Raw genomic sequence first — 27,899 nt, 5'->3', positions numbered from 1 at the left:
AATCCTTCCTAAAGATTAGCATAGACTACTTCCAAAGCTGTCCACATTAGAACACTACAATTACTTCAACCTACCAATGCAAGCTTTAAAAGGCGTTCCAAAAAAACAACTTAAATGATATACAATAAAAGCACGGAAAGAGCAGTCATTCAGCGTTTGATGGCTGGTAACCAGAGTTAAACATAAGTCCTTCATAACTCAGGAACTTGGTGAAGAGAGCAGTGCTGCAAGCTTTTCCACTGCTATTGTCCAGTGGGTGAGTAACCAGGAGGAACCACCCTGTCCTGGACCAGGCGCTTGTCTCCCCGCCTGCCAGCTCAGCCTTTGCCTCAGCCGCAACAAACATAGACTAAAGACCAAGCTTAACTACTTTTGTTCATTTATGAGCTTGAAGTAAAGTCCGAAGGGATGAAAAAACAAACAAACAAATCAATTAAACAAGACATTTTCTGTTAGGTTTCTAAGATCATCAGCCACCCCCATGCTTGCCTCTTTTTTTTTTTTCCTTCAATTATGCAGTCATCTTAAATCTTCACACAATCTTTCTTGTGTTTACTGGAATATAAACTTGTATGAATAAAAGACAGATTGAGAAATATCAGACATCTTATACAAATATTTAGTGCTGCTACAAACCAGTGATCATATTCTGCAGAAGATAATCTTGTTAAATGAACTAACTGCTCGCACATTGTGAATTTAAGAGAGACTGTGTTTTTTCACTTGTTTATTGTCTGGTTGCCACAGCAATACACAGCCTGTTTGTTTTAAACATTACACGGAGAGTACATTTGTTTAAGGCAATTCTTTTTCAGCTTTATACTGTACATGCAATTATTATTTCAGGCCAAAGAGGATGCGGGACTCTGAATGCACAATACCCCAAAGAATCCAAAATGAACTTTAGCCAATCCCAGTTTTAGAGCACCAAAATGTCAAACTACAGCTGTTCTGCCTTAATGAAGAGATGTACTGCCCAGTTTAACCCAGTCTCTCTCTTTATCTTCCCCAGAGGGAAGCTGATGACCTAATGTCAGTTTATCTCACTAATGTATGCATCTCAAGAATAAGCATTCTGCTTTGCATCCTCCTTTTCTCACTTGCATCTCTGTCTTGCACACAAATACAACCCACTTCAGAAAAGAAAAAAAAAGTGTTTTACACAATTTTTAAAGACTTTGAAAAAGTATTCACTATTTCAGTATGTAAAACAACCTAGAAAAGTAATTTTTTTTTAAATGAACCATCAAAACACACACCCCATGAAACAAAATATAATTTCTTGCATGGATGTAGTATAATCTAAAAAAAAAAAAAAAACAAAAAACAAAACACAAACCACTGTCACTGGGCAATAAAAATATTCCATAAATTTAAAAGGTATTTATGAACGGGAATTATCAAAACATCACTTGTTCTCGTTCTGCTTATGAAATAAATGCAGAACACATTTTCCCATGCAAAATATTTTGAGGCCAAGCAAACTGCAACTGATATTAGTTACTGTAGTTTTACACAAATCTTTGATTCATTCCAGTGGAGCTACCTGCATCCTAGTGAGTATCGCAGTTGGTCTTTTGAAATTTTTTGTCTATATAGTTTACACTGATGTCAAACTCTTCAATATTTGCCTTTCCATATTTAAAGTTACTATAGTCCAATCCAATTTTTGAAGCATGGCAAGTAGTCTCTGTTCACCATAATCAATCTAACTCAAAGATTTCACAACTGCATTCCCACTGAAATCCCTTTTCATCATGAGATTTCCCAGAATGGTTAATTAAATGACTGAATTTATTTTTCTTAATAAAATATACTATTTCAATCTCAGAATTTTAATGAAAAAATATACTAAAATATTATAAGAAATTTTATTTCTCCCATATTGAACATCTTCTCCTGTTGAATTCTAAAGCTGTTCAGGTGTTTCAGTTTTCCTTAAAAAGATCACATCATTCAACTTACTTTCATTATAACATCAAGAAACTGCCTACTTTCCTCATGATAACCTACTGCCATTTCCACCATTTGGGGAATGCACTTACACACTCCTATTTGTTCTCCATGTCAGTCTAAGTGATACAACATTTCTTCACTAAGCAGATGATAAAGCCTTAAAACAGATATCTGAGTGAAGAGCCATACCACTTCCCATAACATTTTAAAATGTTTAGTTTCTGATACAGTTTTCATTTACTGATTTTATTCTGCCTTATCTAATTCACCAAAAGTCTGCAGTTTTCAGGTGGTTAAGGAAAAAAAAAAAAAGAAAAAAAAAGAACAATCCACAAGGTTATGACTTTTAAAGAATGTTGGGTTTGAGGGGGAAAAAACCCTAAACTGTTATATTATAAATGGTTTAGGATGAAAAGAGATGGACAATAAAATGGGGGACTGAAATGCATAATTTGAATGCCAGCTGGGTTCTCCTAACTCTCAAAGCAAGGTGGGATGAAGACGAAGAATAATACAAGATCTCAAAAAACAGCATGGAAATTCACTGATGTTTTATTCTCTGAACACACTAAAACACAGTGATGGTACAACCTCTAGGTGTGCCTTCATATTTCAAGGGAAAGCAAAATTTCAAGGGAGGAATAAATGGCCCTGCAGCTGTCAAATCAATAAAATATTACTCATCCTCAGCCTATAAATTTGTTTTGATTGAAAGTATTTTTCAGAAACATGTATTCAAGAAGGGACTATGTCAAGTCTTCACCGAGGATAAACTACTTGTTCCCCTATTACTTGCTGTAGGTAAAATTACCTGGATTCAGCTTCCAGCCATAGCCCTTCCCTGCGACTTACTACACTTGATACGAAAGGTCACTGTGGATTTTTGCATACATATACTATTTTAGAATTATCCTAGACCATAAAAAGATTGATATTTTTACCACAGGATCAGACTGGGAGGTCTTTTTAGGCTTTTTGTCCCCCAAGATCCCAAAATCATTTTCAGAGTCGTGACTTCTAGAACAGTCTCCCATCCCTCATTGCTGCATCCTCTGTTTTCCAAATGCTTTTACAATGTTCCTACCTGGAGACTCCTGTCTTCAGTAGTGTCTTTAGAAATAAACTACATACAATACTTCTTAGACTTGTTGTATGGTACGAAAGTAAGAACCATAGTTATTACTGGCCTGACTGGCTCTTAAATCCTCAGATAGCCCATGGGAAATAATTATAACCAGCTTTCATGTAAAATATGGAAAACTCTGATATGTTACCACAGAAAAGTCTACTGCAAAATACTACATCATACATTTCCTTAACAATCCTTTCTTCACTTTTAGGTCAAAGTGAACTTGACTTTCCTTTCTTTATAAATGACTAACTATAGGAATGTAAAACTGTATCCTCTGCTAAGGCATTCTGAGATGCAAGTTCTGTTTGTTTGTTTGAGGTTTTTGTGTGAGGTTTTGGTTTTTGGTTTTCTTTGGTTTTGTTTTTTAATAAAGGAAATCTACCAGCAATAACTACATTTTCATTCTGTAATCTCTTAGTATTTTAGCAGACGTGTCTATTACTTTAATTCCAGACTGACTACAGCATAGGCGGCTTCAGCTTTCCACATGGATAAGTGGGACAGGATACCCACTGCATGCTGACAGAACAGTAGCACATTTTCAAGTATTCCATAACTTCCCAATGATTTAGCATTAAAACCTTACTTCAGAAAGCCAGAAACCAGTTGAGCCAACTCTTTTTGCTCACTTGGACACAAATTATTTGAGAAGGATGGTAATTTAAGTGTGCTCATCTATGTAATATCTTCCTTAGTAACTAATGGATTGTCTTTGTGTGACACAAATATTTTTGCTTTTCAGATTCAGAAGAGAAATACTAATGGAACATGTTGGCCTGTTCTGAAGCAATGGTAAGATTTTTTCTCATCATTACTCAGTAACAGAAATACTATGAACTTAACAAGAATATAGGCTTCATACAAGTCACTGAAAATTAAAACAAAACAAAAACACACAAAAAAACCATGAAAACAAAAATCACAAACAAAAACAAACAAACAAGCAACCACACATTTCTGTTCTTAATTCTACTGGTTTCAGATCTTTCCCTTATATTACTCATATTCTGATTTTTTTTTTTGTAAACTCACTTTTTTCCATCTATTCTTTTGTATTTTTCAACTCATACTTTACCAGGAAAACCTTCATTTAAATGTGCTTTCTTAAGAGAGACTAGAGAAATGATGAGACTTTTGACCATCTAAATATTTCAAATTTGTTGATATACATCTATGTGCTTCACTCGACCACCTGAACAGTCATTACTACCTTCCCCAAAAGCAATGCAGCATGAATCAACAAGGATCAATTAACCTGTGAATAGGAAATCTGTCATAATCTGTACATACAAAACACACAGCTAAAAAAAACACCTCAGAGTTATTTGCTTTGTTTTTAAAAAACTCACACCTTCCCATTGTGCAGAACTATTAATTCAATATCCTTGCTTCTGTAACATTTTAATAGCTCAATTCATGGCAGCCACGTAAAGAAGGACAAGTTTCGCAACATGCAGAGCAATGGGAAGACAGATATGAGGTTAGCTCTAAACTCAAAAAACTCCCATGCAGCAGCCAAGCACGCTGCCAAAAGACCACAGATGTATACCATATGAGCAGCTTAAACTGTGATACTGCAGGGAAGCCAGAGAAATTCTTTGTTTGTAATGTACTCATGTAATTCTAAGGTGTAACATGCATCAACTTGGTATTTTAGTTGTTTCGTTTTTCAGTTTGATAATTTTACAGCTATATTAAGAAATAAACTTCTAGAAACAAATGCAAAAAGCAAGACAACAGAAAACTCGAAAGTGAAAACAATACAGAGGAGATGAAAATTATAAATGGACCATGAAAGACAAAATCACCTTTGAGCTAATTTTTTGGGGGGGGGGGGGGGAGGGGCAAAGGCGAAGGAGTGGACACTGATTTTTGTGCTAACAGCAGTTAGTGCAAAAACGTAATTACAGGGTTTTTTTACAAAATCCAGACATTAATTTTATCACAGTGATTTTTTTTTTTTAAAGGAAAGAAACAGACTAGCTTTCTCCTCTGTTCAGAACGAAGTCCCCAAGTTACAAGCTATACATGAATAAAGAACTTTTGCCTTTTGATAATTGAAACTATCTGCAGATAGAGCCAAGAAATAGCTTCTCTAATACTGCTAAATTGCATATGACTAATCCAGGGGAGTGGGGTGGAAAAGGGGATGGAAATCTGCCTGGGCTGAGTCAGTGTGAAGGCATAGTAAAGAACGATGGCTGTGTAAATCCAAAGCTATTGAGACATAAATTGGCTGAGCTAATGGCCAGTTGTAAGGCTTAGCAAAAATATGAGAACCAAGCCCTCCCTTGATATCTTGCATTTCACCTTTCAACACACGAAACCTTCGTGTTGCATTAGTTTTGAAATGAGACATAATTTTCAACTGATGAGGTTGCCACATAGATGAAGTGATCAAAATTTGGAGGCTTCAACTGAAACGCTGCTACTTCAGCTGGGTTTGATTGTTTCAACAGGATCCAGCTAATGGACTATACAATAAATAGTATTTCTGAAACCCAAACTCAGATGTAATTGTGTTTGACAAATAAGTTAAAAGTTCCAGGTTCTTTTTCTTGGCTATCTGTTCTACTGCTGACTTAACTACTGCACATCACTCTCACTTATGTGAACTTTCTCATGTTTCTTAAGTTTGGAATAAGCAAAGAATTAACAAAAACACAGACTGAGTTTTTTCAGAGAGAATATGTTCACAAAATCTCTCTGAAGATGAGAAGGACAACATGCAGTTAGATCAGTTTTAAGAGTCATCATGTAGGGCACTAAGAGAAACTGATTTCAGAAAAAAATAGCTTTTTTTTAATGTTATTCCTAGTGGAACTTTCAGCAGAAAAGATATTTTATTTGTAGACAAAAGTGTCCAAACTGAAGTGCCTACAAGCAATAGCACTACTGTAAAACTATCTAGGGTCTTAATATGCTATTGCCTGCAACTGTTGTCATCTCTATCAACTACAATATTGCATGATCTAAAATAAGAGAATACTGGCATGTGACTTAAAATGCTTTGGAATAATCAGTTCAAATGTTTATCTACCAAGTGTTCTAAAATTAGTTTCCATGCCCATGGGAAAGAACTGATGGAAACACAAGATCTTGCCTATCTTCCATAGGTGTCAAGTTGATAATGAGTGGAAAATTTAGGACCTGTGAAACAGCTGTGCATCTACTCTGACCAAAAGATAATCCTTGAAAACAAACACTGAAGGAAACCAGATCCTATCTCTTAAACAACCCTCCTTAGGCCATCGCTATGAATATTTACTTACCTTCACCAAAGAGAGCAGCTGCAATCTGTAACAAAATGATCTCTCAACTTAAATGCCCAACTTTAGGGGAAACCCAGAGTTCATTCATTGCAACCAGCACTTGGGAAATTCTTGATTCTTGCAAAAAAACCAAACCAAACCAAAACACACACACCCAAAACCAGTATGGGCTCAACTGTGTCGTAGTTAGAACTTTACATCTTACTGGCACCTTTATTTTCCGGATTTTAAAATCAGGTTTATAGGGAAGGTGGAAAGAGAGGAAAGGCCACCATGTACATAAAAACATTTTAGTGAAATGTTGAGGACTAGGTAGATGGCAATCCTCTCTTCTCTCCTTACTTTAAGGATTGTGCTGAAGGGAAGGTCATGTGGAGAATCCCCTTCACCCCACACGTGGCCCCTACTAGAGGGTCCTGATTCGATCAACAAAGAACTTGCCTGGTGCATCTGCCGAAGAGATCTTTTTGCTTAGACTCTGCTTCAGTCTGCTATATAAAATGCATAATGAAATTTTAACCTATGCAGATACTACAGTACACCTCTGTGCCAAGGGGAAGGCTTTCTTGCAGGAAAGAGGAAAACTTAGAACAGAACATGCATTGCGGTATTACCATCATCAAGTTTTTGCTTCAGAAATCTAACCAAAGCTAGGAAGTTGTAACTGTGCTTATTAAAGATAACCACCACTCAAGATGTAGATAAAATCCCCCACAAACAAATCTATACCATTTTTGTTTTAAATTTATCCCCTTCCCCCTGCAAATCAATACAGACTGTGTCAATGCCTCTCACAATTTTTTCTAAAAACTTCACGTACTAGAAAAAACTGCCCCAACTGTTCACTTCGTGTAGCGTCTTCCATCTGACAAATGAGCAATGACAAAGCTGTATTCAGTGCATTGCCCAAAACCATCATACCCTCATTTAAAATAAAGAAGTGTGTCATTTGCCTGGATCTCAGGTTTCTGTCTACCTTCAGTCTGATGAATAGATGAGAGACAATGGGGTAGCTATAAATTTAAAAGACAATCTCTTATAACAAATATTTATAGAAATGTTTGATATATTAAAAGTTTGCAATACTTCAAATTACAAAATGTTATCAGTATTGTTTTTCAACACTTATTTTTTCTGCACTTGTGAGATTATAGCTAGACCGTACCATAAGAAATATTCTGCAATACAGAAAATATATCATCCACAAGATGACCAGCAGATAAATACAAAAGATTGGAATCTAGCCAATTTTTTTTTAAGATTGTATTTATACCATAGCTGAGTATCTCTTTAACAAATCAGCTGTGCTGGGGCCTTACCAAAGTAGCACGTCCCACCGTCTTGTTTCATAAAGTAAAAATATATGTTCACTTCTTAAAAAGGTATGCTCCTTCAAAAAAGGCCACACAAGTTGCTAAAGAGGTTAAATACAGTTTTTTATAACTAGTTACAACTTAAGCAAGCTTCCAGTGGAGCTTGTGTAACAACACCAGACCATTTCAACTAACAAGCCCATTGCATAATCCAAGTTGTGTTAATGTAAGAGACAGGATTCATTTCTAAACTAACAAATGTCTACAGCTTGGGTGTTAACAACTGTCAATTTATGTTACTTGTTAGCTATAAACCATTTTGGAGCAGAACTCAAAAGCTTTAAGAATAAATACAAAAAGAATATGGCTATCCATCTTGTGTTGCACAGTATTTTGAAAACAGTAATTACACAACATCCATTAAGGATTCAATCATCCATTAGAGAGTGACACCATATAAATGTCAGGTTTTCAATATTTTTTTTTTTCTGAATTATAAGAAACAGAAAAAAATACTTCTATAGTCTTTGCCTTATTTCCACAATTTGTTGAAACATTTTAAAATTTATGCAAGCAATCCTACTAAATTCAAAAGACTAGTTACCTGTAAGTATGCCAAAATTACTCCAGTGAATCACAAATTGTTTCTCTTAAACAAGAAGGAAGAAATTTTATTCCATTTCAGAGTGATACTACTGAAATATTAGAATTTACAGCAGTAATAAAGGATGAGGATTCACATATCTTAATAGAAAAATTCCATTCAGAGCCCTAATTGTGTCAATACTACTTGTCCATTCAATAAAACTATTTCCCACAATGTATGTCAATGCTCAAAAAATAATTTCAGAATCTTATCTATTTTTTCCTCAGCTGTTCCCTTATTCTTAGAGCAAAATATGTATTTCTTTCTCAAATTCAATGCATATTGCTAGCATCCTCAATTACGGCTACAAAGAGCTCAACATAGCCTCTTATATCTGGACTTTCCATCACATCCTAATAAGTTTTATCACTCTCGCTCTCAAAAAGAAAGGTGCACGTGATAAAGACAACTTTCTCTTATTAACCATTTTCCCTTCAAAGGTATTGAAAAGAATAAGGCACAGAGGTTGTATGCCACCCACCAGATTACTGAAGCATTAAGTTTTATGCCTTGGTTATGGAGAAACTCCCATGAATTGTTTAACAAATACAAATGAATTCTTTAAACATGGAAATAGATTTCTTTCCAAAGTCAAGGTCCAGATTAAGTTTAAAGTTATAGCTGAAAGAAAAAATGTTCATATGTTGTGGAATCTGTCTTATTTTCTTAAGGCATGTGACTTGACATCTAGGGACTTTTTTTTCCCCCAATTCAAGTAGCTGCCATTTGTTGAATTACATCATTTTCTACGGTAAAGTACACAAACCACCCATTTTGTAATTTGTTACAATTTCTTCTGTAATCTTCTTGTTTGGTTAGAGAGTTACATTTTAGGTAGTACAACTCTAAGTGAATGGCCTATAGCAGTTACACTTCAAGTACCACACTTGAACTTACGGGCTCAGCTCCTTCTTGTCATTGTCAGAAACCACTCCAAGGGAAGAAAAAAAGCTACCACCCAGGAGAAACTTAACGTATGTAGAAAAGTATTAAGGATGGAATTGTGGATTCAACCCTCAGTTTATGCTAAAGAAATGCAATCAAATTTGAAGCATATGTTCCAAGGATGGACATATCCAGTAAGGAGGAAAACTCTTCCAGATGATTAAATTTGCCCCTGTCTCCCTGCACAGGGCACTGCACTGGGAGAAGGGAGAGTCCACTTCTTTTGAAAAAGATGGCACAGAGGCCAGAACCAAGACTGGCCAGGTACGATATCAGATTGTCACTGAGCCTTATGTGCACAAGCTACCAAGTTGAGTCACTCATACACTATGGAATGCAAGCGTTTCTTTATGTAAAAGTAACAGAACTAATACCTAATTAGCTAAAATCCTAGACTGACAGCTAACTGATGAACATTTGATTGCATCCACATTTTCATCAAGTTCTGAGATGAATCGAAAATTAGTATGTCAGCTGTGGTAAATTTACCGTTAAGCATATAACACTTGTATATTCTGTCAACCTCTGAATTATCTGTGCTATCACACAGAGAACCTCTGCTCACTTAAACATGGTGGTATCAGGAAATCATAAGCCCATCTATGAAGGTCCAGAAACTCCCTGACAGGCAACCAGACTTGTCACAGGGTAAATTTCAAGCTTCGTTTTTTCTCTTTCAGCAAGTAAACTCTAAGACTCCTGAAAGAGCAGTATTATAACCCATGAATATGTGTCTGGATTGATTCACAATTAGACAGTTAGATTTCAACCGGTCTAAAGCCTTAAAACTTCCATCAGAAAAAAACCAAAACCAACCACAACAACAAAAAACACACACACGCACAAAAAATTCCAACAAACAACAAAAAAAACACCCACAAAACAGCTTCCAAAAAATATTTGGTTTTAAGAAGGGAAAAAGATCCAGGGCAGTTCTCTCAACCAGCTCCAGGAACACTGGGACTAACCAGTGCAGTTTTATCAAGCCCTACAGCACTACTGGAAAACTTGAAAAGAAACATTTTCCCCCCCTCCCTGCTACTGACTTTAATAGAAAAAAAACAAACACAGACAAACCCATAATAAAAGATGAACTTGTCAATATTTAGAGGTATTGTGAAAACAAAAAAAACCTTTATTTAGCATAAAAAAATACTAGAAATTAACAGAAACACACTAAGCATCATAAATGCAAAAGATCAACTTGAGTAATTGTGTCAACCAATAAACATCAGATCAGTTTTACATGTGTGAATATAGATTCCTGCTTCTTGAATATCACCTGTTAATATTTACAGAATGCTACTAGGCACACTTCAATTCCCAGCTCTTACCAAGGAATTAACACCATCTCAAATTTATTTGCATTCTCTACGTTAATCTAGTATCAACTGCAATGAAGCTCTAACACAAGCAAGAAATTGTTCCAAAAATGTGTGGAGCAACAAGCTCATGCTTTTGTAATAAGCAGAAAGGAGTATAATAGATGTGAAATGGTTTTGTGCATGTTCCTCTTTAGACAGATCTGGAAAAATGGAGTTTTCTAACAAATAAAAGATACCAGACAATTCCTATAGTCTTACAATTCTCCATGATAACTCATTTGTTATTTTTCCCCTGAAACTCTTTAAATTATTTGGACTCTAAATAACATACACAGAAGTAAGAGAGATCATGGATAAAGGTACTAGTTCCAGAGACGTAGTGCCCTCTGGAAGTTTGTTACCCTGAGCACAACATGATAGTGTTAGAAAAAACGTATATGTAATTCTGATTTTGGCATTCTACTGATTATGTATACTACTCTTTCTAGCTTTTCCATAACAGTGGTCTTGATTAAAGACCATTGTTCAGGAAGGGAAGCACATGTGTTTCCATATGGCATAAATACGCTGCAATGACTTAACATTTGATGAACACATGCAGGTCTGGCAGCGCACCAGAAAGAAACCGCTGCATTCATGTCATAGAAGTACTTTCTGACAAACTTGAGATAAACTACGCAGCTGCATTAGGATGGGTATAACGTGGGAATAACATTACCACCCAACTCTAAGTCTTAAAAAACTGTCAGCAAAAAAGTATTAGTGTCCATTTTAGACATCAGCTTGTCCAGAAGTTAAAAACAAAACAAGTTAGGCTTTTTTTTTTCTTCCTGATTCTGATCAAGCATTTATTTTACACTGCTAGCTCACAAGGACAGTTTTAAAATACCTGTTTCCTGTTTGGCCTGCTCTCTTTATTTTCCTGTACATTAAATCTTCACATTATTTCTGCTCAAATTCACCTCTTCTTTCTAAGTTGATGCCTCTCAGGCCCATTTCTATTCCAAGCCCTCACAGGTCCCTACACCCATGTCCTGAACACCTTGTTGTCTGCTCAAGCTCAGCGTGGCTAAAGAACAGAGATTCTGCCTCCTCCAGATGTTGCCATTTATTGTCTGGGCTGATAGAGGTATGAGCATCATGTCTACTATTAAGGACTGTGAGACAGGGGACATGTTCAGCTCAAATCCCTCCCTTGACCTTCACAGTCTAGTTTTGCTATTAAAGGCAATTTTGAAATATTGCTATTAAAGACATTTTGCAATTTTTTATTTATTCCTCCACCAAAGGAGCAGGTTTATTTTCCACAGGAGGAATTCGGACACCAAGGACATGTATCTGTCATCTCTTCTCTTGTGTTTGGGTTTTCAGGTGAGGTAGTGCCCACCTTTTATGTTTGTGCCACAGAACCTACAGAGATCCACCAGTCTGACCAACAAATGTAATGGCAAGAAAATAAGAATAGTATCTGCCCCAATTTTCTTGTGCAAATCAGCTCACAATGGTCCCAGTCTTACCCTATAATAAATAAAATGTAACTTAATGTCTTCCTGGCATTCTAGCCACAAAGAAAATAGATACTTTAGAAAAATGGTTTCAAAAATTCTCGAGAGCCACAGACAAAAAGGAAAATTAAATTAGCGTGGCAAATCAAACACATTTGCAATATACACAGACCATCAGGATTTCAGTAGTGACGTGTATGAAGGTCTTGTGAAAGCTGTTGAGCCCAAGTGTTAACCTCAGTGTTCTTACTCTCAAAACCAGAGTACTCATCCATTTCTAATGCCTCTTGAATCTGTTTTGACATTCAAAAAAAAAAAAATCAAGGTGTAGCCCACATAAGAGTTAACAAACATGACCTGTCCACCCACCCTTCCCACACACAATCTGGCAGAATTATTTTTATCAGTAATTAAAAATGCCTTTATCTTAAATAATTTGGACTCTTGGTGTCCTCAATCCTTAAGTTGTTAGAGCACTGCCTGGTCATATGCACCTATTTGTATTGTTAGATGTTATTAAAGGTGGATATGAACGTTGATTCTCTAACAACAAAATATAAAGTAACAGAGCTCAGGATGAACTATTATAATCCATGAAAATTACTAAAGCTCTTACGAGATATATTGTATGCTTGCAGAGAAAGAGCAGAGAGACAAACTTCATTACTAATCAACTAATTTTAGAGATGTCTGTGGAACAGCTTTTGTTGGTTTGCTTCTTCTACCCATCTTCTAAAGGATTGGTACATAAACTTCCTTTTCCAGAGAAAAGATGTTAATTTTACAATCATACTGGTTTTATCACAGGACTATTTCACTGAAATAAGAATTTTTTTAAACTATACTATGTCAGGTACCTAATATGCACAACATACACCCTTCTGTTACAACATGTCCAACTAGCAGTCTTATTAAAATATAATTTTCCCAAATACCTTGAATAATTCACTCATAGACTGCAAAGACTCTTGAAAGCAGAACATCTTAGTTACAGAGTTTACAGATTTTTGAAGCTAGTACATGAGTGCACCAGCAGGCTGATTATTCCTCTGATCTCTTGAACAAGAGAGAACTCACATTTGATTATCTACAGCCAATGAAAACATGTTTTTGCCCCCATCACAGCTAACAAAACATTCACCTCAGTATCTCAGAAACATAAATGGGTTTTTTTGTATACCAATTAGTATTGAATATAATAAAATCTAAATATTTTAATGCAGTTCTTTAAAAATCAAAAATACAGACAGATCATGAACAGACAGATCTCAAGTATACAAGTTTTCTTCATAAGTAATCCTAAAAAATCCATAAATGTGTCTAAGTACTGATATTTTTTGTTGCTGACATGCCATGAGAACCATTTTTGGAAATACCACAGTTGTTTCTGGACACCTCCACACTAGGACAAGTAGGGATGGGAGTGAGCAGAGAGAGATGCTTCTTATTGCTCTACCTTCAGGCACAGATTTCGTTCCAGTGCACTCACTTAATACCAGCACAGGTGAAGTCTCGGTGGAAGGGAACCATAGAGGAGATAGTCATGCTATCTTATTGGGAGCAAGACCCAGAAGATGAAGACAAGATCCAGAGACAGACAGGTGCTTTACAATAAGCACCAAACCTCAGAACTGCCATCTAGTAAACTGTTGTCAGCTTGGAGACAACTGTCATTTTATTATAAATACACAATATTACTAACTCAGTCCCCCTACAGTTTGCAGAGGGGAATGTTTGGAGAGTAATGGATGTCCAAGATGACCATCTTTACAGAAACCTTCACTGTTCAACAGGCAACATGAAGCAAGCTGCCATTTCAGTGGGTTCAATAATTGCCATTGACACTGGGCAAAATTCCCAACTTTTATTATAATTACACGTGTATATTCAAAACATCCTTTTAAAAATCCTTCTCTTTGCTCTTTACTAGTATTTGCATTCTTGTTTAACATCCTCAGTTTCAACCTATATCCTACACAACATCTCATTATTTCTTAATCTCATTAAAACTATGTTGGTTAATGTATTTCAGCATACAATCTGAGCAACACTGACAAAACCATAAAACTGAAGTGGTGAACAGCTGATTTAGAAAATCAGTTTCTCAAAACAGGTAGCAAGACTACACTATTTTAACTCCTTTGTGAGCCCAGGGGAGTACAAGACAACAGTAAATTTTTCTGTTTTCAATTGTTATTAAAAAAAAAAATCTTAATTATCAATTGTCTTTGCATTATTTAAAAGAAACAAGTTCTCATGAAACATATGGTTGTTCAACAGGATTTGTGTTTAGCTTAAACAGGATTTTAAATTGTAAATAAAACAGCATTTGTAGAGGCTTGATAAGCTCATAATTTTTCTGCAATTATATAGCTTCAGACTTCCAAGTTTACCACATTACCTCAGGCTTAGATCTCTCATCTAGACTAGAACTTTTACTTGCGCTGTAACTGCCAGTCAATAGCTCAAGTTAGTAAGTCTCTAAAGGCTACATTAAATAGTTTATAAACTTTTTTTTTTTCCCCCTGAGAGTGATTTGGTTCAGAGAAGAAGAGATTCAGGCTAGAATTAAAGATTATGGCAGGTTTAATCCAAATAAATAGCAAAAGCCATCCATATAATGTTTCTGGGATGGACTAGCTATACATAGACTAACAAATTCTCATTCTAGCTAGAATTGAAAAGCTACATTATCTCCTATTGATTCGTGAGTTATATAGCAATCAACTAAGCACACAGAGAACTAGTACGAAACTTGACAAGTACCTGAAAATTTGAGGAGGGTGGTAACTCCGGTTTTGCATTAAGTCATTTTAACTAAGTTAGAATTTTGTCCCAAGCTAAACTGCACATATATTAAGCATTATCCAATATTGAAGAGTATGTTTCATGCACTATTTTCTAGAAAGAAAAAAACAAATTAAATAGGTGTAGACTAAATGCACAAGAACCCACACTTATCCGTTTGTACATATACACACAAACTATAATATAGCTTGTACCTGACTACATAAATCATTTATAAACCACTTCTATTAAGAAAATATAGGAATGCAGAGATTTAAGACAAAACTAAAATTAAATATATGTTTATTGATAGAAACCACTACTGAAAAGCATCACTTTGCAAATCAGAGGACCTTCTCTCACCTAAGACATTCTCTTTTAAGTCCCACATAGTATGTAGGACACTAAATCTGATGAGATCTACACATCTGATTTCAACATGACAGATGCTACTTGCTGATAAAGGCCACAACAGCATTTCCTGGATTGGAAAGTACAGTTTATTATTGGAGAGAATGAGGACATATGTGCATAATTTTTTTTCCTACTAGTATCTTGGTGTTGGAGGGTTCTTTCCACACACTGCTCCCCTGCCCCACGTCCCATACATACACTATTTAAGTAGGGTTAAAATATTCAGAATAATGTCACAACAAATCCAGATTGAATGAGCAGCAAAAAACCTGACTGTTCCCAAATTCCACTTTTTGATACCTCTGCAGTGCGCATTCATAAGGTTCTGTTACCACAAATTAGCGTATCTTTACATATTTCTGTTGTACTAATAACTTACAGGCATTAATCATGCACTGTGAAGACAATGTGCACAGAGAAGACAGTGTGCTTGTATGAACGGAACAAAAATCTGTGCCTTGAAGTCTTTAAAAAGCACAAAACTTAGATTTACCAGAGGAGAACACATGCAGAAAAAACAGGATTTGTGTTGTGAAATTCTAAAAAAGCCCAAACTACTACCAGTTACATTTTATATCCAACAGTGAAACTAAATTTTAAATGAAATATCAAACACTATTTGCAGGAGCATCTGACACGGATTTAAAAAAAAAAAAAGTAACACGATAATCACCTTTTATGGAAAAGTTTTTCCATGAAAAGATACTATCCAGAAACTCACTCTTGAAATTCTACAATGTATTTACCCCTATGGGAAACGTATTTCTGTAAAAGAACCAAGTTTGAGATTTGAAAAACAAAGAATCTACCTTCCAAAGGATTTTTCCAGTGATACTACTGTCTTCTAGAACAAATCTAAAGGAATATTTGACTCACAAAATTTCGAATATATGTGTAATTCTGCATGCTCTCTGACATCTAACAGGCAGTAACTAGCATTCTGTAAAATCCTAACATCAGACACAGCAGTAGTTGTGGTAGCAACTGAGGTTGTGAGGTAGCAAAATTAGAATAGTACCATTCCAGCAAAAACCAGTTGACCTTGCTTTGCTTATTGTACAATGAAATTAGGAACTTATTTTCACTGTTTAGAGCAAACTTTATTTTTATGTCAGAATTACTAATATCCAGTGACTTTCTAAGATAAGGGAACAAGCAAAGATATACATATTTCATGTCACTGGAACATAAGGGAAGAAAATAATAGAACACGTAACACCTTCCTCACTGCAAAGTACTACAGCTACCTAATTTCTGCATCACTTTATACAAAGACATTTCTGTATTTGCTAGTTTTAAAAAACACACTGGACATCTCAAATTTGCTCTTTTCTTGTATTTCATTATGTAACTGTAGCAGAAAAATTATGTGTGTCGAAATTAACTGGTAACATTCACTTAAAGCCTTGAGGGCTAAAACATATTCATTCAATATTCTATACTGGTAAAGATTCTATTTAATGAGCACAAAGTTTAACAAAATATGATTAACCTGAGCTTAAGGGTTTTCCTGTGCCTTTGCAGGTAGAAAGATGAATGCTTCCTCTCGAGCTGCAAAAGCGTTTCTGAAGTGAAACAGAGATTCTTGCTGTTCTTCAACCTCTGATTGTTGTACATCCATACAGAGGCTTGTAGTGAAGTTTTTAAATCCACACATAGTAATTTCTTTTCTAGAGCATCTACTGTCCCCTATATTTTTCTTGAGAAACTGAGACTTGTCAATATGTCATGATTCAAAGATCTTCCTGCTAAAAAGAAAGCATTTGTACTCAGCTGTACAAGTAAAAGTAAGCCTTGATGTGTATACAGATATTTGAAATGCACAGCAGGTATGTTAAAAAGGGAAAATATGAAGGAATTGAGATGAAGGGAGGGAGGACAGTAAAATAACATCAGGAGGGAGAACAGACAACCGACAATTTTTCTTGCATAAATCAAAATCTGTTATTATGCTATTTTAAGAACATTTTATAGCCATTTTTAATATTTAGACCATCATTGTACTCGTGAATTAAGAAAATGCCCTTTTTAGTGTCATTTACAATAGTCCTTAAAACAGTTAAACTATTTTGGGCCAATTGGATAGTTCCAGTGAAATCCACAAATCCAAACAGGTAGAGAGACACTGGAGAGGTATTTATTCATTGCAGTGTTTGATTCTTCCTTTTTCAACAATCCCTCATTTTAAAGGTATACACTACCAGCATTTTAAATGTACTTCCTCCCAACCGTTCTCCAAATCACTGCTTACCAGAAGCAATCAATCAAAAACCTTATTACAATCAAATAGCTAAACAAGGAAAATAGCATAACTTTGTTCTCCATTGTCAAATATTGTACATATATTTGGGGGTGGGGGATTTTTTCTTTTTTTTAATAGCTTTTCTTACCACAACGCTATAGAAGTGATCCACTGCATTTAAAGTGCACCTACAAGAATGAAGGAGTTCATAAGGTACACTTCATGTGAGATGGGGAAAATAACGTAGCACTTAGAAGTCTGAGATTATGCAAAAGGTAACACTTAATGTTTTTATTACATAAGGCACATTAGTAAGCTATTTCTAAAACAGCCTTCTGAGAAAGTCATTCAAGTGTGTGCTCTTAAATCCTGAAGTATACAGATATAAATGATACAGAAGAGACAGTACCTTTACACTGACCCAAAAATCAATCATTTCATCTTTCTGGCTTTTCTGTTAGGCGGTTAGTCAAACTGCCTGGGAAACAATCTGAACTCTGAGTGACCTTTGTTATCCAAACAACATATCCTCAATAGTTTAGAGCAAAGTAACTACCCAAACCTTGAACCAAGACAGTTTGGATAGCATAGAAGGGCTCTGCCAATTCTACTTCACTTATTTAGTATGCTGTGAAAAGTTTGGTTAGCACTAATTTATCCAACTATTTTTAACTTGTAGTAAACTCATAATGAACTCACAGAACCGACCACGGAAAAGCAGCAACAGGGAATGGAAGAGACAAATAACAGCATCTCTTCCGTCAGCCTAGTTAGCAACAGCACTGTATCTAAGGTGGAATTTCTTAAGCTCAGGTCCTCCCTGTTTACAAATTTACACTACAGGCAAGAAGAAGAACAGAGCCTGTCACATTACTGTAAAAAAGAAGACTGCTACTACTCAAATAGTTGTTTATCAAAGGCTACTTAATCAATTTAATTGCCAGTACAAAAAAAAAAATCTTGCCGGATTTCCATTATTTATTATATGTGGAGTGACTCACTGAAGTACTTGGAAAGATTTACTTCCAAGTGGTCACCTACTTAGATCAAGCGCTAAATCACTGACTCTGTGATGGTGTTTGTTTAGGTGGCAGCAGTTTAGCTGGCCCAGTCTCAATGGCCCCTTACTGAGATCTCTGTGTGTGTGGCCCATTTTGCACTGCAGCTGGCTTGACACACAAGTCCCACTGTATACCAAACCCATTGTTATTTTAATGTGACTCTTAACAGTCTACTTTGCGCTCACCACCCTAGCAGTTCCTAAGGGCAGAGTGCTGAACGCCCTACAGCAAAGCCACCTGCCATGAGGAAGATAAATCACAAAACACATCAGAATTTTTATAGGTGTAATTTTTTAGGCTAAGTTGCATCAGGCTGAGATACAGCTAGAACAAGTATTTATATAACTCAGACAGCATTTTATCTTTTTTGATCACAGCTTCAAAAAGAAAGAAAGTACTAAAACTCTTATGGAATTCCCTTATGTTAGGTTCTTATTCCTATTCTGATACTTTTAAAATTATGCCTTTCTGTGTAACCTCATCTGGGTGTTCCTGCTCTGGCAGGGGGATTGGACTGGATGATCTTTTGAGGTCCCTTCCAACCCCTGACATTCTGCGATTCTGTGTGATTACATGCAATGACGACACTGCAAAATAATCAAGTTATGTAGCTATCTCCTCTAAATCAGATATGAGTTGTGACTTGGGGAAGTTTTCCACCCATTCAAACAAAAAACATCAGCACCTAAGTAGACCCTTTCATTACATTCATCTTACATATACATCATTATTATCTATTAATTGTTATACACACTTTCAAAAGGATTTAGATGTATGGGTTTGGTTTCATCGAGTCAGAACAGTGCTGGAATATTTGCAAGCATTTCCTTCTAAACATCTAGCTTTGGCACTAGACATCAGTTTACGGAAGGAACCTACTTGTTCATCAACTAAACAAGAGGTGAATTAGATTGTAAATTGAGGTCTTTGGAATAACTGTTACACAGGTGCTCTAAATGACTCCCCTGATCTCTACTTATGCTGATGGTGAAGGCTATACCAAAAATTGTCAAAGGGATTTCACATCTGGATGCAGGTTGTCTTCTTGCATTCCCAAAGTTGTTGCAAGTTTCCTTGGCCTTCAAAGTAGAGCTTTGGCTAACAAGTGTAACGCCAGCCTTAATGAGCCAGTACAAAAGAGGAGGAAGTAATTTTGAGGAGCCACAGACAAGCTTTTTAATCTCTAAACTTATTTACTTCCATACGCAAATAAGGGATAATTGCTCTTCCCTATCAGCTAGGAAAGGAAAACCAAAGTGATCTTCAAGGGCTTGTTTGTAAGCTTACCTTGATGAGGAGATGTTTACAATGCCAGCTTTTATTGCTATAGTGGAGAATCATCTGTCAGACTTACCATTGACAAATGTTCCATCTAGACTACAAAAGACACAACAAGCTTTGAAAAACCAACCTGTGGCACCTAATGAGGGATGATAAATCTGTTTTCATGAGGCAACTGCAAAAACTACATCCTCCACCCTGTTGCTCTTCAAATTGTGTGTGTCTGTGTGTAAATGAAAGTTCCTTAGTGAAGGGTTTTCATTTCATCACAGAACAACAAAACTCATGTATGCAGCAGTCTGCACAGGCAAGCAGAGATTCACAGGTTTTTGGGATGGATGCCACCTATTAAGTCATCTAATGTACTATACTGCCAATGCAGGATAGTTACTTACAGTGCATTTTACATTCCTTTGTCCAGTCCGTTTTTAAGTGACTGACATAACAAGGCTGCTACCACTTCCTCTGGCAAACACTTCAGCACTAAAACAAATGTTGATGTTCAAAAATATTTCTCAATAATATGCCTACATTTTCCTTTGCTTAACATCACTCCATTATTTTTATTTGCACTCCTACAGACCACTCAGTACAGTTTTGGCACATAATTATGTTGTAAGGAAGCAGATCTTTAGCAAGCTGCTCCAAAGAATGTAAAAATTATTTCAAATATCACATTTGAGTACAGCCATGGAAACAAAAAAATCAGTATCTACCGCATTTTAGCATCATCAGGTGACTATTACCACCAGTCACTAGTCCAAAATCACCTACAGATATTCTCTACCAGAAGACTGAAAAACAAAAATGCAAGTGAACAACTGGAAAAAAAAAAAAAGGGCACCAAGAGGGTGAACACAGATGTAACAGTACACTCCCACATGGATGCAATATACAAAAAAAAAAAAAAAAAAAAGAAATTTATTGCTGCTCTTCTGCTCTCTCAGACATATTGTCTTTGTGAATTAAATAACAGTATGGAGTTTACTAATTTTTTTAACTACTGTGAATTATAAATGCATCAGGAATGTTATTTGAGATTATTCATTTAAACTATGGTATCTACAAATAAATACTAATTTTCTTAACAAGGAGACAGAAAATGAAGCAATTTGTCTTACAAACTGCAAGAATTTACCACTGTGAATTCTTTAAGATGCTTTTAACATGCTCATTCTAGTTGGGGTATACCCATCATGTACCTAAAATTCACAGACTTTCCAGGCAGCTATTATTTATAGACTGTGTAGATATAATTTGTAAATAAGGGCCCAGGACATAACTCAACTGAATCAATGATGTATCTAGAAGAAAAAAGGCAAAATATTTTGTAAAAATTCTGATCTTCATTTTTGATATGAATTAGTGGTTTACCCAGACTGGATGGAGAGCTACGGCAGGGCACTGTGCTTGAAATTACTGTCTGAGATGGGCACAGTTGCCTGTTGGTGACCAATATCATGCTGCAGGTAGGTTTCACTGAAATTAATTAAAATAATCAAATTTGTGTATAAAAGCATGCATATACCTCTAACAAAAGGCATTTTGATTTTCCAAGAGTACAAAATTAATTCTTAGGCACCTGTGTACTTATTGGATAAAACAAAATGCAGTAACAGCTGCATGAATTGATAAGCATTTCATAGATCAAAGTATAATGACACATTTCAGAACGTTTGGGGTTTTTTAACTAAAAAGCGTTAAACACGTTATTTAAGACTAAGCAAAACTTTCAGTGTTCAAACAACCACCCACATCTTCATGCATACTTTTCTGTAGTATCTCCTTTTGTTATATCTCAAATGTGTCCTGGTTTTGTTAAAAAACAAGTTTCTCTTTTAGTGAATTTCCTTGTCAGCTAAAGCCTTCTAAATAACTGCAGTTTTTCTGAAAGCTAGATACATGTTTTGGTAGACATAGCAATGGAATGCAAGGTCATTGATAAGGATGGATGCACATCTCGCAGGAGAAGTGAACTGAAACAGGTGACCAAAAAGCTGACCAACTAAGTATTCCATCCCATTCACGTCATACTTCATCTAAAAGTGGGAGATCGCGAGGATCTCGTCCCTTTTTTCCTTACGGCCAACATGGGGAGAGGACCTTGGGAACTGTCCCTGCGAACTGAGGCCTAGTGACAGACTGAATCCAGCTCCGGTTGGCTGCAGAGTCCAGTCCAGGTCTTCGGGTGCCAGCCCTACATCTGCCGGAGCAGCTGCCGGGACTTTCAAGATTGGTTTTGTATATTTTGTATTATTTTCTCTATTTTTATTGGTAGCATTAGTAAAACATGTTTAATTTTTCCACCTCTCTTCTCTCTGTCCTTCTTTCCCTCCCAATCACCTGTCCTTAGTGGGAAGGGGGGAGAGGGAGGGACTGAAGGGGGAAGTGGGGCGAGAGGAGGTTAACAATACATCTGCCACAGTTTTGTCACCCCGCAATCAAACCTCGACAAAATGATAAAAACATTTAAGAACAGTAATCTTCTAATTATTCCTGATAATTTAATGGACTTTTCTCACAATGGCAATTAATAATATAAAGAGGTAGGACATAAGTAGGGAACTTGGAAGTAGTATTATATGCACTGCTATCAAAACTGGAAATGATTGTTGGTTTTCCTTTATGCCCACATTTTTAAACAAAAGCATGAAGACTAACTGTATCTTTCAGTTCGACTGCAGGTGGCACATCTAACAAAATAAATATAGTACAGTTTAACCAAAAGTTCCCCTCTCTCCACACACACATCATCACTGTGGTCCAAACCCACCTACCCTACACCACCCTTCCCAAGACTAGGAAGATTGTACTTTGTGTGTATTTACAGTTGCTGAAATATAAAAAGACACAGAGAAAATACTAATAATGACTAAACAAAAGATGTAAAGACAAACACCCAGCAAGAAAAATAAGTACTGATAAGAGATAAACATGGAATTTAAGTCATGTTTAAGTTGTAGAGTAGTTGCCCTCAGCTTCCTCTGTGGTAAATGGACACTTAGCTGAACCTCAGACCTCTAGATTTACAGAGCCCAGGAAGATTAATTTCCTAATCTGTCGGTGAAAGATAAGACACCTGAACACTTTCACAGAGAATTTGCAAAATGTTTGAAATATATTATATTATAGACCTGAAAGCTATGTGTAATTCTGACAAAGGCTTTGGCAATTTTGTTTGTAGGCATTAGTTTAGTAACGGAGGAAAAATTAATATATTTTCACCCAAGAAGTGACATCCTTTCTAAAAACATTATTTTGACACCCAAAGCTAAAAGCATGCATAGCAATCAGGACACTTTGTATTTTCAATTTCTTTGGCCAGATTATTATTTTCCCAAGTTGACGTAAAGATGTCTTCACATGAACTAAATTACTAGTAAACGTTAACTGATGGAAACCTGTATTGGGTGGGCCCATATTTGTGAAGATACTTTCCTCCAACGAAAAAACAGTATTTACTTTATCTGTCTGGTATTTAGACTATGTGTGACACCAACAAGAAAAACAGAATTCTTAAAATTACTGCTCTTATTTTTCTAAGTAAAATTTGGTCCTCAACCTTGTAGTCCTGCTGTAATATAGTACTTTTGACCTAGACCCTTTCTGAACAGCACTCTGCCCTCTGTCCTCAAAAGAAGCATCAAGAACAGGGTACAGAGCCCATAAGGCCTTGGGTAACTACAAAGAAATACTAATAATGCAGATTGGAAGATTTACACCACCTAACCTTTGGCATCTCAGCCAAATCATGCTGGAATTGCCTATATTGCATAAGGAAAAATGGTTCTAATGAAGTACTCTTAAAAAGATGAACTTCATTCCACTGAATTTCCCTTTTTTTGCTCACTAAAATGAAACCAAGATTCTGACCACAAGCACATAGGTGAGCTGCTACAGATTAGGTAATATAAATGCTCCACCTCTTTAATGTGAATTTTGCTTCTTCTCATCTAAGGGATACACATACACGAAATACATACATGCTCCCATTTCAGGTTTGTGACCAATACCTACACTATGTTCTTTGCCTATTTCCAGTTTAAAGGAGAAAAAGTATTTCCACTCTCCACTTCCAATTGACACAGCCCAGAGAAGGTCGTTTCTTTGTTTTGTTATAAGTCAGACACTTCTGCTAGTTTCTTAAAAGGTGATACTTGTCAAAATTGACCGAATGAGAAGCAAACCACATCCCAATAGTCTGAAGCAGAAATCTTTTAAAACAAAGCAGATAGGACAATCCCTAGACATCTTGCTCCCAATAACAACTCCATGCGAGATTTTTTTCCCCAGGAGAAAACAAAAAAAAAATCTGGCCAAATAAATTCCTGCTTTTCTCTACCTGCAATCAATCTCCATTCTCCCTCCACAATTTTCTTCCCCTCAATAATGCCAGTGAAACTGACTGCAGAACCGTGCCATGAACTGGATGAGTGCAATTTTAAATCAGTGCAATTTTAAATCAGCACTTTCTAAATCCAAATTATTTTACTAATGTGGGTGAGTGGTCAGTCAGCCCAATTTCTATCCTAGCACTACAGAAGCTGTGACAAACCTCAGGAAAGGCAGAGGATTTATTTTTAGGGAGTGGGGAGGAAAGAGTACAAGCAAACATGATTACCTTAAATTAGCTTATTCCCCAGAAAAGCTTTAACACCAAACCACAACCTGAAATAGCCAGAAGTGTCTATAGATACAAATTATACTGGTTTCTTTCCTGCTTTAAGAGGGTTCTTTCCCTTGCAGCCAAGAAACCAACATGGGACGACATTCCTAGTTGTAATTTAATGCATTTCCAAGCAGGAAACAATTTTAGTGTTAGTTTCCAAAATATTTAATAGAAAAGCTCATTTTAAAACTATGTTTTAGCAATTGAAAATAAACTTACTTAAATTGGAGTATTTTTCCTTATTTAGGTGAGTAGGGAGAAAGAAGAATCAAGCAAGGCAGAAATGCATTGGGGGCTGGAATTCAAAAAATGAAGGACACTTCCCGAGTTCGGAATTAAAAACAAAATTACAGCTTATGGAACATATTGGCTTAAAATTAAACTGCAGCTCCAACATGTAGGCATACCCTGCTTAAACAAACCAATATATAAACCTCAGGATCACAGAACAGTTTGTGTTGGAAGGAACCTTAAAGATAATCTAGTCCAACCCCCTGCCATGGGCAGGAGCACCTTCCACTAGACCAGGTTGCTCAGAGCCCCGTCCAGCCTGGTCTTGATCACTGCCAGGGATGAGGCATCCACAGCTTCTCTGGGCAGCCTGTGCCAGGGCCTCAGCACCCTCCTGGGGAAGAATTTCTTCCTAATATCAAACATAAACCTATCTTCTTTCAGTTTAAAACTGTTACCGCTCGTCCTATCACTACACTTATCCAAAACTTAGAGAAGTGATAATCTTATTCAGTAGCATTTGAGAAAGTCACATAGAGATAGTTCTATTGATATCAATCTTTATAGGAAACAACGATCTTATTTCTAGTTTGGCCTATGGCAGAGTTCACAATATCCATTCAATCTGAAATACATATCACAGGTCAATTTGATTTTAAAGTACCTAATAAAATACAGAAATGTACAAAGATGGTCTTTCTCATAGTTTAACAGTCAAATTTAGACATTTAACTATACTTACAGATCCATCTTTCAGATTTCTTTCATAAGAGAAGTGACACTCCATATTTTCTTCATCTCTTGAAATAACGAAGTTATATTTGCCAGCTGATTCTTCTCCAGCCATCAATGCTTTCCTCAGTTCTTCAACATACTTTTCTCTATTCATTTCCATGTCAGCAGCCTCCCTAGAAATTTCAGCTTCAGACACTATCAGAAAAAAACGTGAGAAATAAATACTCGTGTGTGTATGAACCTGTATATATATTTATATGTACACACAGAGACACAAACACAGCTTAAAGGACACACAAATATTAGGAGCCTGTTCTTTCCTTGACATACATCAGTGTGCCAGACACTAATGGAAATGTAGCAGGAATACCGTGTTTTTAATAATAATTAAGTTTTATCCCTTTTATCCATCTGAAAGTGGTTTATTGCTACTAGTTCACAATTCTACTTGCTTTGAGTTATTCTGAATAGCACTAACCTTACAGCAAAGAGTGGAAAGTTTTAATTATGATTTATTTTGCCCTCTCAGTTGTCTCTGAGAGTGTGCAATCTAAACCCTATAAGACAACAAATGCAACAGTCATCTCACACATTCTTGATTCAGTTTTCCAAATCTGTAACTTACAACCTTAAAAGAAAATAAATGGTCAATTTACAAATGAAGTTATGCCTAGAGACTTGAGAATCCATGTTTTACAGTTCACATTCAAGGACCACTACGTGGGAGATGTGTCTCCAGTTTGCATTAAATCAGGTCTATGGAGAAAATTGTATTCAATTTCTTTGAAGATGAAAAATGGTTTAATATGGTACAGAACAGGCCAATAAAAATGTACTGTTATTATGAACAATGATAGCCTTTCCTGTCTGCTTCTGATAATTTCTTTCTTCCTAAATCTTCTTTTGGTTAACCCTCAAACTGAAATGGCAGCTTATCAAGATGCATTGTCTTTTACTAGGAGTAGCAAGAAACAGTTCTTGATTTTACCACCTGGGCCCATTGTTATTTTCCTTCCCTTTTATTTTATTCTACGTACTGTGTTCTCAGTACTTTTAGAGATCAAACGTTAATAAGAATAATGACCTCAATGATGAATGTAGAGTTTCATACGTAGACAGATATAAGCAAAGACTCAAAATACAAGTTGAGATAGGATATGTATAACATAATGCAGGCTCTAATGTGTTGCCTACCAATATAGCACTTAGATGGTTTCCTTGATTAACAGAGGTATTGCCTTTTCTTCTGACCAATCTCCTGAGGAAGACTGCTCTAGACTGTTATTTGCCCCTGCTTGCTCTTAGACCTTTCTGGCATTTGCCCGGCATTTGAGAGAGCATGTTATGCAAAAGAGCATTAGCTTGTGACAGCCTGAAAAAAACCCATGCACAAAACAAAACACCTTCCCTGCCTCCCCCTGCCCCTCCACCAAAAACCAACCCAAAACCCAACAATAACAAAAAAAACCCACCACAACATGTCCTTCACAGAACTGCAAGTGACTTAAAAAAGTATCCCGTTTAAAACCTCTATTAATTATGTTTCTTTTCTATACGAATGCCTTTGAAGACAGTTTTATATTGAGACAAAAGCCTGCACATGTATTGAAATCATACTGATAGAAATAGAACAGCATTTCAATCAAACGTGAGCCTGTTCAAATTGCCTCATTTTTCTCCAGTTTTCTTCTTGACACAGGAGCTAACCTCATTGCAAAGGAGGCGGTACGTATCAAATCAATCCATCACATAAAAATACAGCAAAGAGGTAAATGTATAACGATTTACTATGAATAGTTATATTCTCACACATTCCAGGATTAATTCTGCACCTTCAGTAATTTTAGCTTGTTTTCAGAGACTCAGCATGGTTGAGGTTGGAAAGAATCTCTGGAGATCATCTATTCCAAATCAATTGATCGAAGAAAGGTCAACTACAAAGGTTCCTCAGAAGCACGTTTCGAATATCACCATGGATTGAGGAACCCTGTCCTCTCCAGGCAATCTGTTCTGGTGCTTGGTCACCCCTATGGCAAGAAAACTTCTTTTCCCTCCATGTTTAAATGGAATTCTTTGTATTTCAGTTTGTGCCCATTGTCTCTTGTCCTTTCACTGGACATCACTGAGAAAAGCCTGGCTGCATCTTCTTTACTCCCTCTCATCAAGTCTTCATTAATACACATTGATTAAAATCTCCCTGAGCCTTCTCTCCTCCAGGCTGCACAGTCCTGGTACTTTCAGCGTCTCCTAGAATGACAGATCCTCAACTCCTTCAGCCATCCTCATGGGCTGTCACTGGACTCGTGCCTTTTTCATACTGGAGAGACGAGAACAGGACACTGCATCACGAGTCTCACCAGGGCTGAGCAGAGGAGAAGGATCACC

At 36.3% G+C, this 27,899-nt stretch overlaps 1 protein-coding gene across 2 annotated transcripts in view; it reads right to left on the bottom strand.

The window, feature by feature from the left end:
* Window positions 1-27,899, bottom strand: part of XRCC4 (X-ray repair cross complementing 4) — a 186,148-nt gene that overhangs the window by 132,105 nt on the left and 26,144 nt on the right. For both annotated transcript variants that reach the window (XM_065656533.1, XM_065656534.1), the window contains exon 3: window positions 25,522-25,709. In XM_065656533.1, the coding sequence (XP_065512605.1) occupies window positions 25,522-25,709 (188 nt within the window). The remainder of the gene's footprint in view (window positions 1-25,521; window positions 25,710-27,899) is intronic.

The sequence above is a fragment of the Caloenas nicobarica genome, chromosome Z (genome assembly GCF_036013445.1).
Source record: "Caloenas nicobarica isolate bCalNic1 chromosome Z, bCalNic1.hap1, whole genome shotgun sequence".
Lineage (NCBI taxonomy): Eukaryota > Metazoa > Chordata > Aves > Columbiformes > Columbidae > Caloenas > Caloenas nicobarica.
The sequence above is the reverse complement of the archived record's forward strand: the minus strand, read 5'-3'. Positions and strand labels throughout refer to the sequence as shown.